At 26.5% G+C, this 22,866-nt stretch overlaps 1 protein-coding gene and 1 non-coding gene across 2 annotated transcripts in view; one reads left to right on the forward strand and one right to left on the reverse strand.

The window, feature by feature from the left end:
- Positions 1-11,371: 11,371 nt before the first annotated feature.
- On the reverse strand, positions 11,372-12,598 carry LOC107463145 (dehydration-responsive element-binding protein 2A). The gene is made up of 2 exons (XR_008001925.1): positions 12,475-12,598; positions 11,372-12,199 (listed from the first exon to the last, which is right to left on the reverse strand). It is a non-coding gene; the product is annotated as a dehydration-responsive element-binding protein 2A (transcript).
- Positions 12,599-21,808: 9,210 nt separating this feature from the next.
- The window catches only part of LOC107463304 (uncharacterized), a 7,491-nt gene continuing 6,433 nt past the window's right edge, over positions 21,809-22,866 (forward strand). The window contains exons 1-2 of the mRNA XM_016082085.3: positions 21,809-22,366; positions 22,496-22,681. Of these exons, the coding sequence (XP_015937571.1) occupies positions 21,944-22,366; positions 22,496-22,681 (609 nt within the window). The 5' untranslated portion in view covers positions 21,809-21,943. The remainder of the gene's footprint in view (positions 22,367-22,495; positions 22,682-22,866) is intronic.

The raw sequence follows: 22,866 nt of genomic DNA on the forward strand, positions 1-22,866 counted from the left end.
GCAGCAGCTCTTTCTCATTTGACACCGTACTCGAGACATACAGCGCGTTACTTCCAGGCAACGACTTAGTTTTAGTGCAATAATGTCTTTGATTCATGTCATGGGATTCGACTATGTTTTTATGTTAGTTGTCGAAGATCTAACACAACCCTCCTCCTTTATCCGGGTTTAAAACCGACTATGTATGTATCACAAATGTAACATAGGCAGAATTTGATGCTCCTCTTTATCAATTTTATTTTTTCAAATGTTGGCAAGGATCTCAAATTCCTCCATTTATTACCCAACACTGGTAAGAATTTTGGATTCGAAAACCAAAGATCAAGAGAACGAAACAGTTTTGGACTCCAATCTAATGTATCTGCCACCAAACATAGATGGATATAATCCGATTTTAAACACCTGATTACCTCTATTCTTGACTCCAGGGGACCACTATAACCATACTGGATCGACACACATTAATTCTATCAAAGTCTACTGACTTGACTACTTCGTCTCCAGATAAATTTTCTACCTTGAAGAGAAAGGTCCACCAAACCCATATCCTACTTCTTTCCTCGTTATTCAACACCTCGTTGAAGTCTCCAATCACTAATAATAAGTAATAAACAAAAGTAAGAATAAAAAATATGTTCTTAATAATTTTGGGTATGTTGGCCTATTTTTTTCTTAAAAAATAATAACAGAATTAAAAATGTAACTTAAAAAGTATTTAGTTTTAAGGAATTATTATTATTAGACTAATAGAACAAATAGATTTGAGAAAAAGTTTAAATTGACTTATAAGTCTTTAAAGAAAAAAATTATTAACTAAGAGAAATTTTTATAATATACTTATATGAAAAATTCAGTACAATCAACTTCACTTTACGTAAAGTTTATAATTGAGAGCTGTTAGATAATTTAATTAATTTGACTAAATTTTCATTTAACGACTCTCAGCTATCAACTTCACATGAAATTGACTACACTTGAGTTTTCATCTCTTGAAATATTTTTTTTTAGGTAAGAACTTTTATACTCTTTATTGGTTAAAAAATTAATTGTTTAACAAAACTGATTCACATTTTTATAATAGATATTTTGAAATTGTCAACCCTCGTTAACAACTTAATGCCTCATTGGCTCTTTGCATGGTAAATCCATTGGTCAAAATTCATTGATTACCTTAACTAATTGATTAGTTTGTCAGCCATATAAGAAAAAACAAAACGTCCAAATTTCAATTCAAATCGAATGAGACTGATGGTTAAGTATGCATCATTATTACTAATTAAGTTTTCTTAATCCAATCAATGGACAAAATGGAAATAAAAAATTTAATTAAAAAAGCTTAAAGAGACCATGTGCAATAATATTCAAAAGGCTAAAAATATAGTTTTATCTCAGTGTCATTGTACCATGATTCAAACATGCACGTTTAAAAGTCACGGTATTAATTATTTATTAGTAACATGATTGTGAAATATTAGGTTGGCAACTTAGTTGCATTTTATACGAAAAGATGTACCAAATAAAGGATAGATTCGTATCATCATAAAATTCAAAGTGAACAGACTTGTAAATGATAAAATTAAGTTATCATTAAATCAATACTCCAACTTTAACTATAAATAAATCTCATCAGCAAATGGTTCATTATGTATAAATATAGCCTATGTGCAAAGTTAATTATTGGTGACTAGTAAGTGCGCATAGTGTGTCACAGCATATCTATGTTTAGAGGGGGATATTTTCTATGGTATTTGGTACGTATAATTAATTATTATTTTGTAACATATTGCAAGCTGGTACAATAGTATCTTAGTTTTCAAAAATATTTTAGAAACAATAAAAATTACATCAAATCAGTTTAAAATTATCTTATTTTATATTTATTAATTATTATTAAAATAACTTTATATTATTGTCTTCTTAATATTACTGATTAGTTTTAGTCTCAGCTGCACCATAATTAATTTGACTTAATTAATATACGAGTTTGCTTACTGTGATCTACAAAATTCTCTTAGTATTGGTTTTCTTTTTCTTTTTCTTTCTCTTTTTCTTTTACCAAAAGAAATTGATGCTTAATTACACACATACAAATAATAACTTCACTTTTAAGAATTGAAGACATATATATTATATAAGCTTATTAGTTAGTTGTAAAATTGATGCTTAATTAATTTAAGAAGGTTGGATATTAATTATTTTAGTATCCAAAAAAAGTTTTATTTAATAAATAAATTAAAGTTAACATAATGTAAATAAATAAAGTAGATAACTCATAAAAAATGATAAATACGTTCTGATAATAAAAATTTCAAAGAAAGAGTTTCTATTATACACACAAATAAATAGCAATCTGTTATTGAAATGTGATGATAATTTTACTTTTACTTTATAATTTCCCTGATTCTTCCTTGTTGATCATTACATGACATAAGCACTGGCTAAACACTTGTCAACAAGAGCTCCAAAATAATAATAAAAATACCAACACACACTCACATGTACATGGTTAGGTTAATAGTCAAATTAGCTTTAAAAATTAAAATAATCTTTATATTTATTTAAAAAAAGTGTTATTAATCGAATTAAATTTTTAAAAATTATAAATTAATCATATACTTGTATTTAGTTATTTTATTATTAATTTTTGTCATAAATATAATTAATTTATAATTAAAAAATAATTTAATTAATAAATTTTTTAAGAACAAATTTTAAAAAAATTTCATCAGTCAAAAATTAATTTGATTATTAAGCTTACACCTCATAACTAAAACAACGCCGCCTCTTACTCGGTTGCACGATACAAATCATTCTAACAAAAGAAATATCTAAAAGATATATGAAAAGAGATGTAAATCTTCAGTCAATTACTCGAATATGAGAATGTGAAATCATTCTTCTTGTGTCAACAAAATGAAAAGAGGCATTTTGGTTGTGAAGTGTAAATTGTATATATATATGCTAATTATTCAACGAAACAGATAATAATAATAATATATAATTAGTGGCGAAAGCTGAAGCAATGGTCAATGAATAATAATATTAAGGAGGAATGAAATTACTATGACTATTTTATGTGATTAGTGAAAAGTGATGAATAAACCTGAGACAACCTTAACCCTAGGGATTCTGTCGGCACGGATGCATGTGGCATATGTATGTTAATTAAGTTGTGAACCCCCATGAGCATTGTGCATTATTTGTTGCCTTAAAGGGACTATTAATAATATGTCCTTGTTCATAATAATGCTGTATATATATATATGATGAACATGCCTCACATTTATTTTAAAACGCCTTGTGTGTATATCCTTGACCTTGAGCAATGAGATATTATTACAGAACGAATAGTAATTGGTTCGGATAATCCAGAGATAATAATGTCAGTTACCACTAGGTTTATTTATGTATTTTGTAATAATTTATTCGCTAACAATAAATTTTTAAATAAAATTTTGATATATAACAGACGATTTCTTAATTTACTAAACTAGACACTACTATAAAAAAACTAAAAAAATTTACAACGAGACTTATATTATATATTATTGTTCTTTATTTTTTCTTAAATGATTGTTGAAATGATGACGATTTGCTATCTAATAATTGAAATATATATGATGATGATTTGCTCCAAAAAAATTGAATGTATATTAAAGGTATATAGTATATTATTTTAAAAAAATATTAATACATAATATAAAATCTTAACTATACATAATTAATTTTAATTATAATTAGTTATATTTACTAATCACTAACCTTAAAACATAAATTTAAACAAAAAATTAAATAAAAAAATCAGAATTGTAATTCTGAGAAAATTGGTAGGGCTGTCAAACGGGCTAGTCCGGCCCATTTAGGCTCGGACCGTTAAACTCGTAGGTTAAATAGATTGGACTGTTTAAATTCGTTTCATTCGCCGGCCATAATTTTTTAGTTCGGACTATCTATGGTCAGTTCGGTGGGTTAAACGGATCAGTCCGTTTATCCTTTTATTTTATTTTTTAAAAATATTTTGATAAAATATCACTTTTAGGTAAAAATAACCTTTAAAAAATAATATTTTTTTAGTTGATGGATCGGATCGCGAGAAATATAAGGTAAAAGTGCCTTTTTTTTAAAAACATATAAAAAAATAAATGGGCCACCCATTTAGCCTGTGGACTATCCTGTATAACCCATTATTTTTTTTTGAGTTAATCGGGCTCAATTTAGTCCAAAATTTAAACGAATTTAATTTTCTGTCCATTTAAATAAATAATAAATAGACTGATCCGATGGATTTGGCCTATTTTAACGATCCTAAAAATTGGTGGAATGATGACATGTATTCAACACGTATCTTGTATGTTGACTTTTTATCTACAAAATTCATCCACCTATAATTATACTAAATAATTCTATTTTTAACAAAAATACTAATTTTTTTATATAAAAAAATTAGCCCCAAAAAACACACTTTGTGGTTTATATCAAGTCTACAATTTGTGTTTTGTGTGTAAAAGAATATTGAATATATTTGTTACTTGATTTTTAATTGTGACTTGTGATGAGTAGCTTATTTGGCCAGTGTAGTATACAAAATTTTGATAGAATTTGATGGAATTTAAATTATTCCAAGAACTATCAAACAATAGTTTAAGAGTTAGACATGAATTTCCAATAAGAAGGAAGAATACCAAAAGTAGTTAATTAGATACTTTGTGGTGATTTAGAATATTTGAGTATTAAAAAAAATAAAAGAATATTTAAAAATAAGAGTTAGGTGTTGAAATCACTATTAACAGTTTAAGGAATGAAATTGTGTTCGATCCGTTTTCTTGTGACGACGACGTCAAAGATAACAGTTATTTTCTTATTTTCTTTTTCTGTTTTAAGTTTTTTTTATTTGTTTTATTTTATTGTGTTGAACACTTAGAACCTTCTTTTCTCAAATAATAATAATAATAATAATAATAATCAACAACACTTTGAATTTGTTTACGTGCGCTGCAAAATAAAACTGTTTTTATAAATAATTTAGGTTTGGTTTCAACAGTGCATTTTAAAAACTAATTAAATACTGTGAAATGTAAATCTCTTTTGGAGCTGTTGCCAGCTATATATATTTAATTTGGTGCTATAAATAGAGTCATAGTTGCATCACAAATGAGCTAAGAGCTGGACTCAGCAAATGAATATCATGAACTTTAATGCGTTAGCGGTAGAAGCATCGAGATTCCATATAACCTGTGACTCATCAGTGTACGTAGGAGCCCACTAGTCATTTAATAAAATTTGTCAATACTATAATACCATTATTATTATTAAATAAAATGTCTCCAGTTTATGCATTATGATGATATATATATATAAAATTATATCCTTTACAACCAACAATTTTTTATGAATTATATATCTCCTCAAAATTTATGTTGTTGAATAGATACATAAATAATTCATATATAATATATATTTCATGCAAACATTTTTTGTTTTAAAAGTTGAATTTAGTTTTGTTATATTTATCGTGTAAACAAATTTTATACCTGTGTATCAATTATGTATTATTAAGCCAACAAAAATACTAACTAATTTTTATATTTGTTGTCTAAATAATCATTTAAGCTAATAAAATAATGTATTGATAATTATATAAAATATTTTACACTTTTGTATTCCTAAATCAATAAATGAAAGATAATAAATTAAAAAAATTAAAAAAATTATTATTATTATAATTTTTAGTCCATATAAAAGGTAAAAAATAAATGATTAATTGAAAATAAAAACAGTTCTGTTTGAAAGAAAGACAAATTTGAGAGATTAAGATTAAAAATAAAAACGAAAATTAAGAGATCAGATAAGGATTAAATTAAATTTTTGTATTATATTTTGTATAAAATATATTGAATTGAGTTATATTTTAGTATTATATTTAATTTAAAATAAATATAAAGATTAAAGAATAGATTTAAAATTTGAAACATTAAATGAGGTTTTTTTTTAAAAAAATATTATTAAAATTTTAATTTCTATTCTAAAAAATTATAGTCTTATGTGTCTTTATTTTTTGAATATATTGAAAAGATTGAAATTTTGAATTCTAATATTAAAATTTTGAGTCCCTAAAATTGAAATTCTATTAAATACAATACTAAATTTTAATTTCAGTATCTAAACACAAGTACTATTTAAAGAACTAAAATTTTTATTATTACAATAATTTTTTTATTTTACAGAGAGTTTTTAAGATTCGAAAGACGTAAAATTTTACTATATAATAGTAAAAAAAATTAGAATTTTCAAGGCATTCAAAGAAGAAACCTACAAACTAAAAGTGGGCAGCTAAGTGTTGTAGTTTTAAATTAGGCGGTGACAGAAATTTTCAACCTTTCCCCAACCATACTTAGATGTGATTAATGTAGTAATTAATGCAAGCATATATAAGTGACAAGATAACCATAAATGTTAGGAGTTGAAAATTAAAGATGACTCTGGATTAACGGATTATAGGACCTTTTCTCATTCATTACCCTTCAAAAGCTCATGCATTACTTAGTTGTCTCGTTTTAAAGAATGTGTCAGGTTTGAATAGAACCTGAATGGGTGGTTGAGAAGTGGTCGACACCAGGATCCAGCAAGAGCTGTCGACCAGGTTTTCATTGTGAGAGGAGGTGGTATCTGTAAGAATATTTCCACACTCAAATTAATATTCATATAAAGAGATTATAATTTTATTATTTTTTTTTTCACTCACTAGTATTGAACAAGAGAAAGTTAACTTACAACAAATAAATACATTACCAATATATAGTTTCTTGTAAAAGTGCATTTAGTTTATAAGTTGATCAAATTATGTGCATAAATTGCACATTATGATGAATCCTTTATATAAATTGCACAAATTGTAATCTTTGACTAGGATGACTGTCTTTATATATCATCTTTAATTTGATCAAGATGTAGCATCATATTTTGTTTCTAGTCAAAGTTTTATAATGTTCGTTAACATTTTCTTTAAATTTCAATTTGTTCGACTTATATCACTTATAACTTTTAATTATAATTTTATTGACTTCAAATTAAAAAGAAGAATTTTATTTCTTATTTTCACAATTTTTTATTTAAAATTATTCTTTTGGTGTATTCATATTATTCATATTTTCAATAGGTCAAGAAAAGATTTGTACCAACCAAATTTATTTATATTGATTGATTTTGTTATGGTATCAGCAATATTATTGTTAGTGTGAATTTTTTGCATATTCACTTTTTCTTTTTTACTACTTCACAAACAAAATGGTATTGAATGCTTATGTTTTGTTCTTGAGTGAAACGATGGATTCTTTACATTCTAACTAAGTGGAATTTATGGAGCCTTTGATTGTGGTGGCTAAATTGCCTAATTTACTTTTATAAGTAAAAAATAAAATGTATAAAATAAAAATAAAATATTTAAAATTTATTAAATATTATTTCTTTACCTTTTTTAGTAAGTTAGCCATCATATCTTAGGCACTATAGCATTTACCTTCTAACTATCATAAAATATTCGTGACGCCACAATATCGTTGTGTTTTCTTAATTTGCAAATGCTACCGATTCCTCTGCGTCTCAAACTATATCTCCAAAAAATAAGTATAAATTGGTGGTTAGCCGTTTTGCTTTCATGATCACACGAGCACTATTATAATCATCTTCAACGTCCACTTTTAATATTGATTTTATGCCCTTGAGAATCTAACAACGCAATGGACATCAATTTTTTTCTCAAACCGTTCACATATCTTACATCTTGAATTGTATGGATTTTTACAATTTTGATGGTATCGATTTTGGCAATTTTTAAGGCATTATCATCTCCCATGAGTATAAATTCTTTTGAAATAGGTTCATAAGTGCTAAACCACTCATGATTTGGAGCATGTGATATGTTGTTTCACAATCCAATTGCAGATATCAGCTAATGGTTTATTGGCTTTATGATCAATTGCAATTTTAATGCACAAGACATCTTCATCATCATAGGTGTTTGCAACACAATTATGTGAGGTAGTTGTTTTAGCAGTTTTTCTGTGATCTTCTTGTTGAACCAACCATCTTTCTTCAAGTGTCTTTTCTTTCTACAATTATAACGAGTAAGGTTCTTCTTTTGAGACGTTGATCTATCACAACTTTGATTCTTACTAGAGTCAAGTTACGTTGATCTATCTCTCGTCACTAACAAAATTCCTGCTTGCTTTGAACTCTCCATTCAATAATCTTTATTTTTGCGCTTGCTTTCTTCTTCGAGAATGGCAGCAGCAAGATCATCAAATTGAAGTTGATGATGAGTTGATCATACAAGTCTAGTAAACTTTGGAGAAGAATTTTATCATATTAATTTTCTACAATATGACACTTCATGGCTGTCAGTTATGAAAATATAGTATTAAAATTTTTGATGTGATTCTTCACCAATATGTATTCACTCATACAAAGAATATAGTCTCTTTTTCATAAATTTCTGATATGCTTAATAATACGGGATCTGCCATAACTAAGTGTAAATGGGCGATGGCATTTTTGTCCATCTCTTTGCACTTGTCATTAGGAGTGTCGGTAGGCTTGCCTTTTATTACCTCCAAACATTTTTTTTTCAAAATTACTTTGATTTTTAGTTTCTAAAGAAAAAAGTTATTTTCATTGAATTTTTCGATTCAAAATTTTGTTGTCATGATTTTGATACCAACTTACCCTTTTGCAGCAGAAGATTTAGAACCTAAAACTTTGATATTACTGTTAGGTATCAGAATTAATAAGGACAGAATAATGTAACTAAAATTTGTGAACAAAAATAGATGAAATTGAACAAAAATTCAGACAAAAATAAAAATAATACAAAATGGTAAAATCATAATTTCTCAAGATATATAGAAAAGTCTATAATATTCTTATACATTATGAAAATAACACTTATACAAAGGCCAAGGATTACAATCTTACTATTTTTTCTCTCTTAATTTTCACTCACACTAACATTAAACAAAAGAAACTTAACTAACAACAAACAAATACATCACCTATATATAATTTTCTTGTGAAAGTGCATTTGATTTATAAATTGGTTAAGCTGTGCAAAAATTGAACATTATAAATCACTTGCACATATTGCACAAATTGTGTGTATTAGTATCTTCTTTCTCTTTAAACTTACCAAGTTGCAATCTTTAACTTGGATGATTATGTTTGTATATTATTTTTAAGTTGATCAAGTTGTAACATCATACTTTGACTCTAGTCAAAGTTTTATAACATTTTTTGTTTTTTATTTTTTTTTCAAATTTTAACTTGTTCCACTTATTCCACTAGTCATTTTTTATTTCTTCTTTTACGAGCCTACCAATTCAATGTTGGTAAGGGTGAGGTCCAACGTAAATAATTGCTTGAGCTTTTCTGTAACATTTGATAACATTGCTAATTTGCTATCACTTAGTTTTTGTGATTTGATTTAACGAAAATTTAGTGTATATACATGATTGAAAAGAAAAAATAAAAACTGAACTGATGGTCAAAATTTGTTAGGAAGTGTGGGTTTCATGAGATGTTTGATTTGGATGCATTTAAAAGTTAGATTTGAAATCTAATCCAATTCATAAAATTTGTTAAAAATGTAGTTCAATTCAATTTAAATTATGATTGAATTTCGGTTTAAATTTAATTGAATAAGCGATTTTAATTGAAGTTGATCTAGATTTGAATAACTTCCACACATGTTTGATAAGTAAAATGTGTTGCAAGGCATGTGAACCGTAATTAAACTTTAACCCAAAATAATTCTTTGATAAATTATTACACATACACTTGACCAAGTTGTTATGTATATATCGTATTAAATTAATAAGAAATAGTATTACTTTTCAAAACAATTAACTACTTGATGAAAATTATTGCTATTCTGCCCTAACTATAGAAGAACTACATGTACCAATTGTGCCCACAAGTAAATTCTTGCTCTGTTCATAAGTATAGTCTAAAAGAGTTGTTGAATTCAATTCCTAGAAAATTTGTATGCTGATTTATGCAAGTATCACATTTTAAATTTTTTTTTTAAAGTTAGGAGTAAAATTCGAATTCGAAATTTTTAGGTGAGAATGAAGAGACTATGTTATTTGACCAATCATTTCAGTTATTAACAATTTGTATTAGTGGTGATGTGATCCATAAATTTATATTATATTATTATATAAATAAATATATAAAGAGAGATACATATTAATTGACCAATATTTTTTATATTTAATCTTATATTTGAGTTAATCAATTTTTTATTTTTAACTAAAAGTGTTAACTTTCTAACATTTTTTATATGTATAAAATATTTAATTCATTAGAATGTGGTGTATACTTTAGTCTACTCTTTAAATATCCTTCTAAAATTAATATATTGAGAAAATTACTAATTTACTTGAACTTGTGAATGGAATTTAAATATGCAAGGGTATAAATTACTATAAATTCAAGCATTTCTTGTTCAGAAAAAAAAGTGTCACTTTTCTGTATTAAAAATATACAGCTAAAGTTGAGATAATGAAAACAAATATCAGGAACTAGACCCTCTACGTGAAACACCCACATCAAGTAATTTCTTCTCTTCCAATAGACCATAGTCATAGTCTGGACTCTCGAAACTATATTGTTCAAGTGTTCAAACAAGTAACCACCCAAATTTGAAACTGTTGTGAGTATCAGAGCACCTCCTACTCTACCCAGAGCTAAAGTTGAGATAATGAAAACAAATATCAGGAACTAGACCCTCTACGTGAAACACCCACATCAAGTAATTTCTTCTCTTCCAATAGACCATAGTCATAGTCTGGACTCTCGAAACTATATTGTTCAAGTGTTCAAACAAGTAACCACCCAAATTTGAAACTGTTGCGAGTATCAGAGCACCTCCTACTCTACCCAGAGCTACATCCAGACTCTGAATTTTCATGTTTTTTTTCTCTCTTGCAATTTAGAGTCTCTACTAGTATTATTGATATTCAAAGGCTCATTTTCTGACACTCTTGCAATTGATCCAAAAATACTACTCCTAATTAAATGATTACTTCTATTATATTGGCTGCTTCATTCTTGCAATCACTAACATCATATTACTTATATGTGAATGGACCAATTTGTGACTGAACATTACTCACCTTGGAGCACATGCTTGCAAAACTACAAAATTTCTGCAAGTACTTCCTCCATATCTTTTGTTGGAATAGCTGCTTCAGACCTCAGATTGCTGAACTACTCATACTTTGGATTATGGTTTGGTATCATAAGATTAGTGTTTGGAATCATATTATGCAAATATCCAAAGCAATGGTTTGTGCAGCTCAACTCATTATAGGATTTATAATTTTACACTTCACTCTTCCCCATAATCCCCTGTTCAGTAGCATCACAAGAGTTATAATCAGCTCCTGTATTCGTAGCCATGCACATAGAATCCTCTAGCATGTAATTATTACACTCTTCAACTAAACCAGAGTTTTTCAAAACCTCCTCTAACTCTCCTTCTAGTCCTTCACTTCCTCCAGCAACTTCGTCCTTTACATACTTAAAAGGCCCTTGAAGAATTCCTCCCTCACATTCCATCTCCAATAATTCATTTACCTCAGAAAATTTGAGTTGTTCTTCGAGACCCATATCAAGATTTTCCTCCAACCCGTCAACTTTTGCAACATCACCACCATTCAAAGTATCTATATAGGTTTCACTTGGTGATTTCTGATCAAATACTGGACTAGTAGATGATCCATTAGAACCTACTAATTCTATGCCATGATGCTGAGAAAAGTTCAAACGAGCGCCAGGGCCATACATGGTCCTTGCTGCTTCATCATAAGCAAGAGCAGCTTCAAGTGCAGTAGAAAAGGTTCCAAGCCAAAGTTTGTTTGCTTCTTCACCAACACTCTTGCTATTGATAGGTTTGCGAATTTCTGCAACTCATTTGCCCGAAATCCTCTGCCTCACGCCCCTGAACTTGCAATCATAATTCTGTGGTCCACCTTTGCCTTTCATACACCCTCTTTTGGATCCTTTAGGAACCTTGTGAATTACTTCAACCCCATCTCTTTCACTGATTAGTTGTTGCTGCTGTTTATTGTACTCCTTCCACTTCTCAAGAGTACTCTCTACTGAATCACTTCCTCCACTGCGTCTCCTGCGCGATCTCCTTTTTCTACAGCAAACAAAACCGAAATTCTGTCAACTTAGTTTGATTCCTTAGATTGGTTTCTTAATAAAGTATGAGAATTCATAAAATATAGTAATTTATATATAGAAACATGTAAAAATTATAGAAAGAAAATTCTCCTACCACAATGAAACATTAATTGAAAAACTACTAAGAAGATAAAAGAAATGATGGAACAAAAATCACAGCTACAATAATTCAACAAAGAGAAGAAACTAAAGTGTAATGAAAACATTGAAAAATCATAAGAAACTACTCACCTAGGAATAGATTCAGTCTTCATTTTGAAATTGCTACCGAAATATATACTTCAAGTTTTTTTTGGTGTTGAGGATGCGTGATATTCCAATATAATAGTGTGTAAGGGTTTGTGAGGAATTTTGAGTATTTGTATTGTACGTCGGTTTGTACGAGATGATAGGCATGTACATAAAACTTAGTGCTGGCAACATCATGAATAATTTGGAGACTAAAGAGTTTGTTTGATTTAGCCATTCGGTACTCAGTGGTATAATCAACAACGTCACTTGGAGATTAAGAATTTGTTTGATTTATCAATTGAGTTTGAAGATGCAAGTTTAATTTTTAATGTTTTAAAATTTTGTTTCTTTATTTTTTTATCTCTAGATGTATATGTAATTTTATGTATAAATTCTCATTTACTTGAAACAAACAAAATTATAATTTTTATTTTCATTATTAAGTTACGTGCAGTTATATTTATATAAATTGATCATTAAAAAGTATTAGATGATTTAAAAGTTTTAGCTAAATTGATAATATTTTTAACTATTAATTTCATATGAAAATATCTAATAGACATCAATTTTCATCAATAATTTATTTTTTTAACTAAATTTATCTTTTAGTCTCATTTATAAAAAGAAACATATATAACAATCATTAGAATGTTCATATTTGATTTTTTTTTATGCCTATACCAAGCAAAAATATTATTTTTTTATTTATATCATTTTACTATTTTTTTTATTTTTCTTGTTTATATTATGGTTGTTGTTATTTTTTTTAATCTTTTTAAATGTTGTATGATGTATATTGTTTTTTTATTTTTAATATTCATTATTGATATAAAATTTTTTAATCTAAAAAGATCAAATTAAAAAAAATAGTACCAAAAAAATATTAAAAATTATGACAAAAAATATAATAAATACTAATACATAAATTTAAGTTTTTTTAAAAATGTTAGAGCAAAAAAAAAAGTTAACAAATGAAATATAAATTAAGTTTGTAAAATCAATTGATACTAGTTTCTATTTATAAATTTTAATCAAAATACACAATAAAAAACACTAAAATTTGATTCCACAACAAAAATCAAAACATAAATACATAAATAAAATAATTTTTTACAAAATTTGTCTTGATACATATTATTTTATATTTTTTAAATTGAGATATTTTATTATTATTTTGTATTTATATCTCAATCTTAAAAGTAAAAATAGATCAAGTTTATACAACATATAAAATTTTATTCTATTTAATTCTTCAAAGGAGAAAAGGAGCAAAGACTCAAAAGATACTCTCAAAATTTAGATAAGACTATTTATATGATTAATTTTAATAATTTATGACGTAGATTTTGATTTTGTCGCTTGTCAACATGACAATAGTAAATGGCATAACGTGACAAATGGCGGATGCTTACAGTAGTCACGTATGGATCAAAGACAATAATAAATTGCATAACGTGACAAATGACAGTCTGCAGTAGTTAAAATAGTTCATTACTAAATACTGCTAATACTTTTTTAGTATTAGGCTATTCTAATCTACTCTTTAAATATCCTTCTAAAATTAATATATTAATAAAATTACTAATTTTCTTTAACTTGTGAATGGAATTTGAATATGGACGGGTATAAATTACTATAAATTCAAACATTTCTCGTTTAGAGAAAAAGTGTCACTTTCCTATAAAATATACGGCTAAAGTTGAGAGCTTGAAAGAAAGAAAACAATATAATAGAGACGGAGAGTGAAATATTGAGAGATGGTATTTCGTTATGCACAAAAGCCATGATGCACATAGCCCAAATATATAATGAACAATGATTCAATAAACAATACATAATATATTATACTTGTATGATCATATCATATCCTATCATAATAAGGTCACAACCTACTATGTTTAAGCTTTTGGGATTGTCAAATTTCCAACCGAAGTACCTAAAGAAGGGGCAAGTGTCCCTGAGCTGAGCTGGAGTCCTTATTTATTTAGGTAATTTTTTAAGATTAATGACTAATTTCACAGATCTAAATTCTATTTATGGGTCATATCAATTAATAGATTGTTACATGTACAAAATGATATTTGAATTCTTAACACTTATTTAAACGGATATGTAAATTAACCACTTGACTAACCTAAATTAGTTATTATTTAATTAATTATTTATTTAGTTATTATTTTGTATTTGGTCTGAAGAGTCCTTTTACTTTTTTATTTTTTATTTTTTAGTTTTTGGTCATGAAGAGTCCTTTTGCTTTAATGGGATTGTAAATGTAGTTTTCAGCGTGATGTTGACTTGGCTAATCAAATGTTTATTGAACCTTATTAGTTCATTTTCATCACGTAGCCCAAACTTAAGCCCAAGCAACTTAGCAAGCAATGAACCCAATCAAATGACTGAAAGAGACTCCCAACCCAAAACGAGAGAGAGGAAGACTGAAAGAGACAATCAACTTGCTCATACAACAATAAAATGTCATACAACTTTTTCAAACAAAAAAATGAAAAAAAAATAAATCAGTTCAGATGATATAGATTTTTTTATGTGTTCTCTTTACAATAAAAGATGATGAAGACATCTTCATAGAAAAAAGAAATTCTTATTCCATCTTTTTCACTTTTTCTATTTCAATTGGACATATATAATACATTCCATCATATCAGCTTTTCTAAAATTTCTTAAAATTTGTTGTGACTTTCCTTTGTATAAAATAGGTTTAATTACTCTATTATTCTCTATAGTTTTGAAAAATTTTAATTAGGTCTTTATATTTTTTTTAATTGAGTCCCTGTATTAATTTTTTTTCAATTAGGTCCTTCTTAACAGTAATTGCCTAATTGGTTTAATTATATAGGAATCCAATTAAAAAAAAATTAGTACAGAAACTCAAATAAAAAGAAAAAAAGGTATAGAAACCCAATTAAAAATAAAATTTGATAAAAGAACTCAATTAAAAAAAATATAAGAACTTAATTAAAAATTTTACAAAATTATAAAGACCAACAGAATAATTAAACCTATAAAATATATATATTAATATTAATATCTTTCTAAGATTTAGCTAATATTAAGTCGAATGCTTTAATATGCGACTAAATATCCTTAATTATAGAAATAACATTGACATCTTTAGATGAGAAGTTTAAGAAAAATCAACATAACCGAATAAATAAAAGTGAAATACAGTAAACTTCATTAAAAATCCTTACAAATGTTAACATCATTTACTATCGCAATTTGCATCTACCTACGTTGCTCAACACGTTATTATGTTAATTTGGTACTAAATATTAGAGTAAAAGTTATTTCCGCATCTTAATTATTTATTTTATTTAATGGACATTGTGTCTCTAATAATTACAAAAATATAAATTGGTTTTTATCTATATTTATATTTGTTTAATCTAATTTTGATAATAGATCACACGCTCACATATCAAGTAACGTGTTTACGTGACTGTCTTCTTTATAATAGGGATAAATTATCTTCTAAGTTCCTCTTTTCTCTCTTCCCTACTACTTTTCTACCATTTAAAACTCTAACCTCAACACTCCCAATCTGCCTCACATCCTTTTTAGAATTATTATCAAAATTATCACCACTGTACTCATAACACTCCTCATCCTCATCACAATCATCATTGTCATCAATAATATCATCACCAGAACTCAAAAATCTGAGATACTGGCGGTGCATGTTTTGGACCTTTATGGAGACGACACGCCATAATCACATGAAAGGAGAAGGCAGAAGGATCACAATAATAATGGAGGGAGTTGACGTTGTCGGAGACGGATTTGAAATTCTTCTCACGTGTTTTGAGCTTAGCGAGGAATTCAAGTAGAGGGAGAGAGAGTTGCGGATGGAGGGGAAGAAGGCAGCGGCATAAAGGGAGCAAGAGAAGTGGTGGAAAGATGTTAAGAATGAAATTGAGGAGCTCAAGAGCAATTTATTCTTATACAAAAGAGATAGCCATGTAAACACTTTACCTAACACTTCAGCGTATGATCTATTGGCAACCGGTTGTACAGACGAGATTGAACAAATATAAAAGTGGATGGGAATCGATTTATATTTTTATAATTGTTAGAGAGCACAATATCCATCGAATAAATGATTAGGAACCAAAAATGACTTTTACTCTAAATATTAAGATATACTAAATTATAATTTTAAATTAAATACTATTTAAGTTACACTTATAAATTCAACTGTAAATATAAGTATAAAATTTAAATTTTGATGATTTAGTTTAGATGCATTTGATTTTATATATTTAGAAAAGGTAGAGTTTTAAAATTATATTCAATTTAAACATAGCTTATCAATATAAAATAGATTTTTATATTCAATAAAAAAGATTTTTTTTTCAATTTAAACATAGCTTATCAATATAAAATAAACTTTTATATTCAATAAAAAATATTTTTAAATATATATATTATGATTTGAATAATTCATCAATTTATTTAATTAAAAAAAGAAGAAATAAATAAGTAAACAAAAATATTTTTCGAAATTTTAAATTTTAACATTTATATCTAGAGTTGTATTCATTAGGTTAAATTAAATAACATTAAATTTAGATTATGATTTAATGTACCGTAAATAATTAAAATACTATGAAAATTCAATTCTACTAACTACAAAACTTTGACTAGTAAAAATAATACATATATTTTTAGAAAAACTAAACGGGTGGGATTCACCCTATTTTGGCTACAATCAAGATGAGCTCATTCAAAATCAGATGGATCTCACTTAATGTTTTCTATTAAGAAAAAAGAGAAAAAAATTGGATAATAATATTGTTATAAATTATTTTTTGGAATATAATTTTTCAATTTATTTATAAAAAAAATCCCGCATATTTTTATATGAAATATCAATAAACTTAACGGCTATGATTTAATTAGAGATCTTAATTATGATACTTTAAAAATGTAAAGAAAAACACTGCTCAATATTATACATTTTATTCAAAATTATTATAATAGTAAAAATTTTGTAGACGAGTATATTAAAGTTATTTTTAAATTTTCAATCCACAATAAAATTTTCGACCTTTTTACTATTTTTTATTTATTAAACCCTTAAAAGAGTGATTTGTAATGATAAATTATTTCTACTACTCCAATAAAAAGTACAAAAAAGTTCTATTATGATAACTACTTACATAATAAAATCTTTTTATAATAAAAAATTCTGTATATACAATTATACACAATCGAATAATTATAACTGTTCTTTTGTATGACTGTTTATATAATTAATATAAAAAATAATTATTTTTTATTAATATGATGTTATATAATTAAATATACGTATAAAATAATTTTATACTGACAGTACATTATAATTAAATTCTAATTATTATTTACATATAAAAATATCTTTACATAAATAGTTGTTATTACCTTCTCTTTTATATATATTTTTATTTTTATATGTTATATATATGACCAAGGATTAAGCATTTTGGAGATAAAAAATGGAATTCTTTTTGTAAAAGATAAAAATTTTCACTAAATTCGTAAAAATATGTATCGATCCAGGCCGTTCCAAATCCAACATCATAATTTGACACTACCAATCATATCTCAACAAGTTATGTTATAATTCGGCAAATTACGTTATAGTTTGTTTTTTTATATTACAGTCACCAGGCTCAACGGATTATATCCTGAAATCAAAAGATCCAATATAACGTCATCACCCATCAAAATTTAATCATTGTTCTTCAATTCAGGAGACCAACAGAGATGTAATCGATCTATCTCGCTTCACCTATAAAGGTATGAATATGATATTCTATTTAAAAGATGAGGACACATTAAATTCTCAATACTAACTTAAGTTTTGGAGTGCCTTTGCAGGTACACTCCTCTATTTTAGATCATTTTCTTTACAAGCGTAAGCTCGAATTCTTCAAAGTTCACAGTTCGGCGTTAAAGAAAAACAACTCGGCGATAACTCATAGAATCCAAGTTTTCCTCAAAGTATCCATACAAGAACATGTATATTTCATATAATAATTTTTTTAATTTCTCTATTTTAAAATGAATAATTTCTACTCTTCATTAAAAGATATAATGCACTATTGAATTATCAAAAATAAAAAATACTACTATTAGTATATATATTACTATTTAGTATTTACTCCAAGATTTTGAAAAATAAAGAAGGGGACAAAAGAAGTTGGTAGTGTGGGCGCGTGATTCCTTCATATGGTGTGGCCTTTGTGTCACAATCGTTGCGTGTCGTCTGTTCGGCCATTTATCTAGATGCACCTGCCACGTCAACATCATACAATACTCTAAATTACTTTAAAAAATTCATTTGAATGTATTGTTAATAAAAAATAATTTTATACGTGCATTTAATTACACAATGTCACATTAATAAAAATGACTATTTTTTATATTTACTGTATGAATAATAATTTAAAAAAATAATTATAATTATATAACTGTATAAATTATTTTATATTATTAACGTATTATAATTAAACTAAAAAAAATATTCACTGCAAAATACAATGATTAATTTCTTTATTAAATATAAGTTTTTTAAAGTTAAATGATTGATTATGAAATGTTTTTTATATAAAAAATTATATGAGATAATAACAATTTTATAATAAAATATAAAACAAAAAAATTAATTGACTAAATAGTAAATATACATAATGTTCCTTAGCTTTTATAGAAAAGAAAAAATAAAAATAGAATTAACCAAGAAAAAACTTTTGATTAAGTAACTTTTTTAATACAAATAAAATTTAAATGTTTAATTTTTTTAAGGAAAAATCTAGAGCACAAGTAGTTTTATTGAAATTTAGCCAGCATCTAATCAACAAAAATAAAGTGAATAATTTCACATTTTTAGATAAAATCTCATACCATTAAAATTATCAATAATAACTAATTAATAACTATAAATTACAAAATTTACTGACTTCCTACTATTTTTTTTTTAATTAAGAGAACAATAGATACGTCACTTGTGTCGTTTTTTATTTTTTATATAATCATTAGATATGTATAATATAGAAAAATGAGGATGTGATTATTTAAGTGTGTTACCTATAGATATGGGACTAATAATGATTTATATTAAAATAGTTATACATAATTTAAATGAAATCTTAATTAATGATTCTATATAATAGAAAAAGAGCGAAAGAAAAGTAAAAAACAGTCTAATTAGTGATCACAGTTGAAATTAAAAAAAATATCCATTAAAAAAATTAGCACTAATAATTTATTTGTATCACAGATTCTAAATATCAACTGCGAGTTTTAATTTTAGTGCGAATTAATACATTTATTTTGGTCCTTTATTTATGATTAACGTGAGTTATTGTGGTTTTTCTGTCATTTTTTTTTCACTAAATTTAACTCAAAAATCTTATGTGGTAGTTAATGATGTTGAGATGGATATTTAGTCAAATTTAAGTGCCATATTAAGTTAAAAAAAATGATAAGAGTCGATTTGTCTTTTACATTCTTCAAAAACGACATCGTTTCTCATTATTCATTGAACCAAAACCTAATTTAAATGATTCGTTGTAGTTCCAACTTTTTCATACTCACTCGTCTTTCAAATTATAGACAAATCTTAGGACACCATGATTAGGAGTGAAGAATATTGGTCATTATCGAAGCTGCGAATTAGAGGCAAAAATTCAACTTGTAGCATGAACTATAGTGAAACTGTTTGAGATTAAAGGAATAAGAGATGGGTTTCTTCAAAGTGCTATTACAGGTCTTATGCTACAAGTCGAATTTTCGCCTTCAACTCGCAGATTCAATGATGACCTACGTTCTCTATTCTCAATCGTAGTGTTCTAGAGTTTGCCTATAATTTTAAAGACGAGTGAGTATGAAAAGATGGGGACTGAAATAAATCACCCAAGTTAAGTTTTGGTTCAGTGGATAATGAAAAATAATATCATTTTGAAAGAAGAGGATAAATCGATTCCTTTTTTCTAAGTCAATATGACACTTAACTTTGATCAAATTATCTATTTCAACATCGTAAACTATCATGTAAGACTCTTTCGTTAAACAGAGCCAAAATTTTGTATAAACAATGGAGGCATGACTCCAAATTTTTTTTAAAAAATTAGTAATTCTTATCTAAACAAAACAAAAATTAGCTCATTTGACTAAACTAATGTTTTTTCATCTTTTTTACCTGTGTTCAATTTTTACCATTTATTTGTTTTTGTGTGTTAAAATTAAAATGAAAAAGACTATTATCTCTATTTATTATATTCTCTCAAACATTTTCATGTATTATTTTAATTTTAGACCAATAGTAATATAACTAGTAGAAATATTAATTGCTAATAAAAAATATTGTTTTATTTTTAAATCAACATTGCTGGTCAAAAATCATTAAAATATTAGCATTGTTTACATGAATGAATTTGGATATTTTATTTGTTAAAAAGTTAAGATTTTATTTTGTTGTAATATATTATTTAATTGTAATAAAAATAATAATAAAGATAAATAATTTTGAGATTTTTGAGAGATAAATATGGTCGAAGATTAAATTAATTGTTCAAAATATTAAAAATTAACTTATAAATTATAATTGATTTGTATAATTTAAAAAGATCTGTTTTTTAAAAAGAAAAAAGAATTAGTTTTTAGATTAAAAAATGGTTATGTGAAAAACCAATTTTTTTCATACAAAAATCAGTTATTTCTAAAAATTAATTTTTATTTTTAAAATCAATTTATTAATTTTATAATCATTTAATAGTTAATTTTATTATTTAAAATTTGTTTGGTTTATTAACCTAAACTAAATTTTTTGTTAATGAAAATCAAATTTAATTTTTTAGTTAACTGTAACTATATGCAGTCTTATATATTAATAACAAATTTAAAAAATAATTATATTTATAAATTTTATTTTAATATAAATATTATTGTATAATTTTTTTGTTAAAATTTTTAGTCTTTCCAAAAGTTTTATTCAAATTCCGCCACTGCCGTTAGTTTTGGTGAAAAGAGATGTGTTCACAATTTTTAAATGGCAAGTACTAAAGCGTTTAGAATAAAATAGGAAGTATATGTTTTTAGAAAATGACTTTAAATAAATGCCATTAGATTAAATACATGTATAAATAAAGAAATAAATGGAGGCAAAATAATGTATGAAACACAAAACGTGTAGACCGAAGAAGTCCCCTCACACGGAAATTTACTCATTCTCTCTGACCCCAACTTTTAAAAAAATAGGAAAAAGGAAAAAAAAACTATTTTGTTTTTTTATTAAACATAACTATTATGGAAAGTAGCTATCAGTGGCCAAATTAACACTCATTGGAATGTTTTGTCTATTCCTCTGTTCTCTCTCTCTCTCTCTACTAAACACCCATGGGTCATTGTTTCTTCATCTGATCCAACATAAGCCGAACAAGAGTGATTAATTAAAAAAAAAAAAAAGAAGATGAAGTTGTTGGGTAAGAACCACACGAACAGCGAGAAGAAGAAGAACTACGCAGTGAAACTGAATCAATTGAAGCTTGACACAGGACTGTTCGGAGGCAGGGTTCTAACCGCCGCAAATGACAAGGTTGCCATTCAGATTGTTTCAGAGACATCAACATCGTCTTCTACGAAGAAGAAACCAAACCCTCCTCCTTCTTCTTCTTCTTCTAAACAACCTCTCTCATCACTTCTCATGATTCCGTTTCATCGGAATCCAAAATCACGATGCACTCACACCACTCCCGCTACAAGATTCCTCAGCTCCACCAAAGCAACTTCTTTCACGTGGGACGCACGTGACCTCTCCAATTTCCATCTTCTCCTCAAACAAAGTGGCTCTTCACATGCCTTAGACATCGCATTTGATTTTCATGTCTTATATGTAACAACTCCAATCCTAGTCACGATTAGTATATCTATGTCGTACAATTGGTCTGAATTTTAATTATAATTTAAGATGTGTGTGTTAATTATGTGATTATCTTAATTGATATTTAATTGTGAAATGCAGGGAGAGGGTGTAGTGGGAGAATCCGACGGCGAAATGACGGTGGTCGGAAAAGCTTCGACGATCGTTGCCGTGGAGGAGGAGATGATGAAGAAGACGGAGTCCAATTCTTCTTCTCATCGGAATCTTCAAAGAAAGCTTCCAATCAAATTGCGGGTCAATGGCTTATCCATCGAAGCCTCCCTTTCGGTACGTTCCATGTTCATTCTCCTCAATTTTTACTTTCTAGTTCTATGAATTATTTATTTTTCTAAAGTATACAGTAATTTATGATATACAGATATTGATATGGATATAAAATATTTGTACATATATATTTAAAATTATTATAAGACACAAAAATATGACATATATATAATATAAAATATTTTTAT

Source organism: Arachis duranensis, chromosome 8 (genome assembly GCF_000817695.3).
Source record: "Arachis duranensis cultivar V14167 chromosome 8, aradu.V14167.gnm2.J7QH, whole genome shotgun sequence".
Lineage (NCBI taxonomy): Eukaryota > Viridiplantae > Streptophyta > Magnoliopsida > Fabales > Fabaceae > Arachis > Arachis duranensis.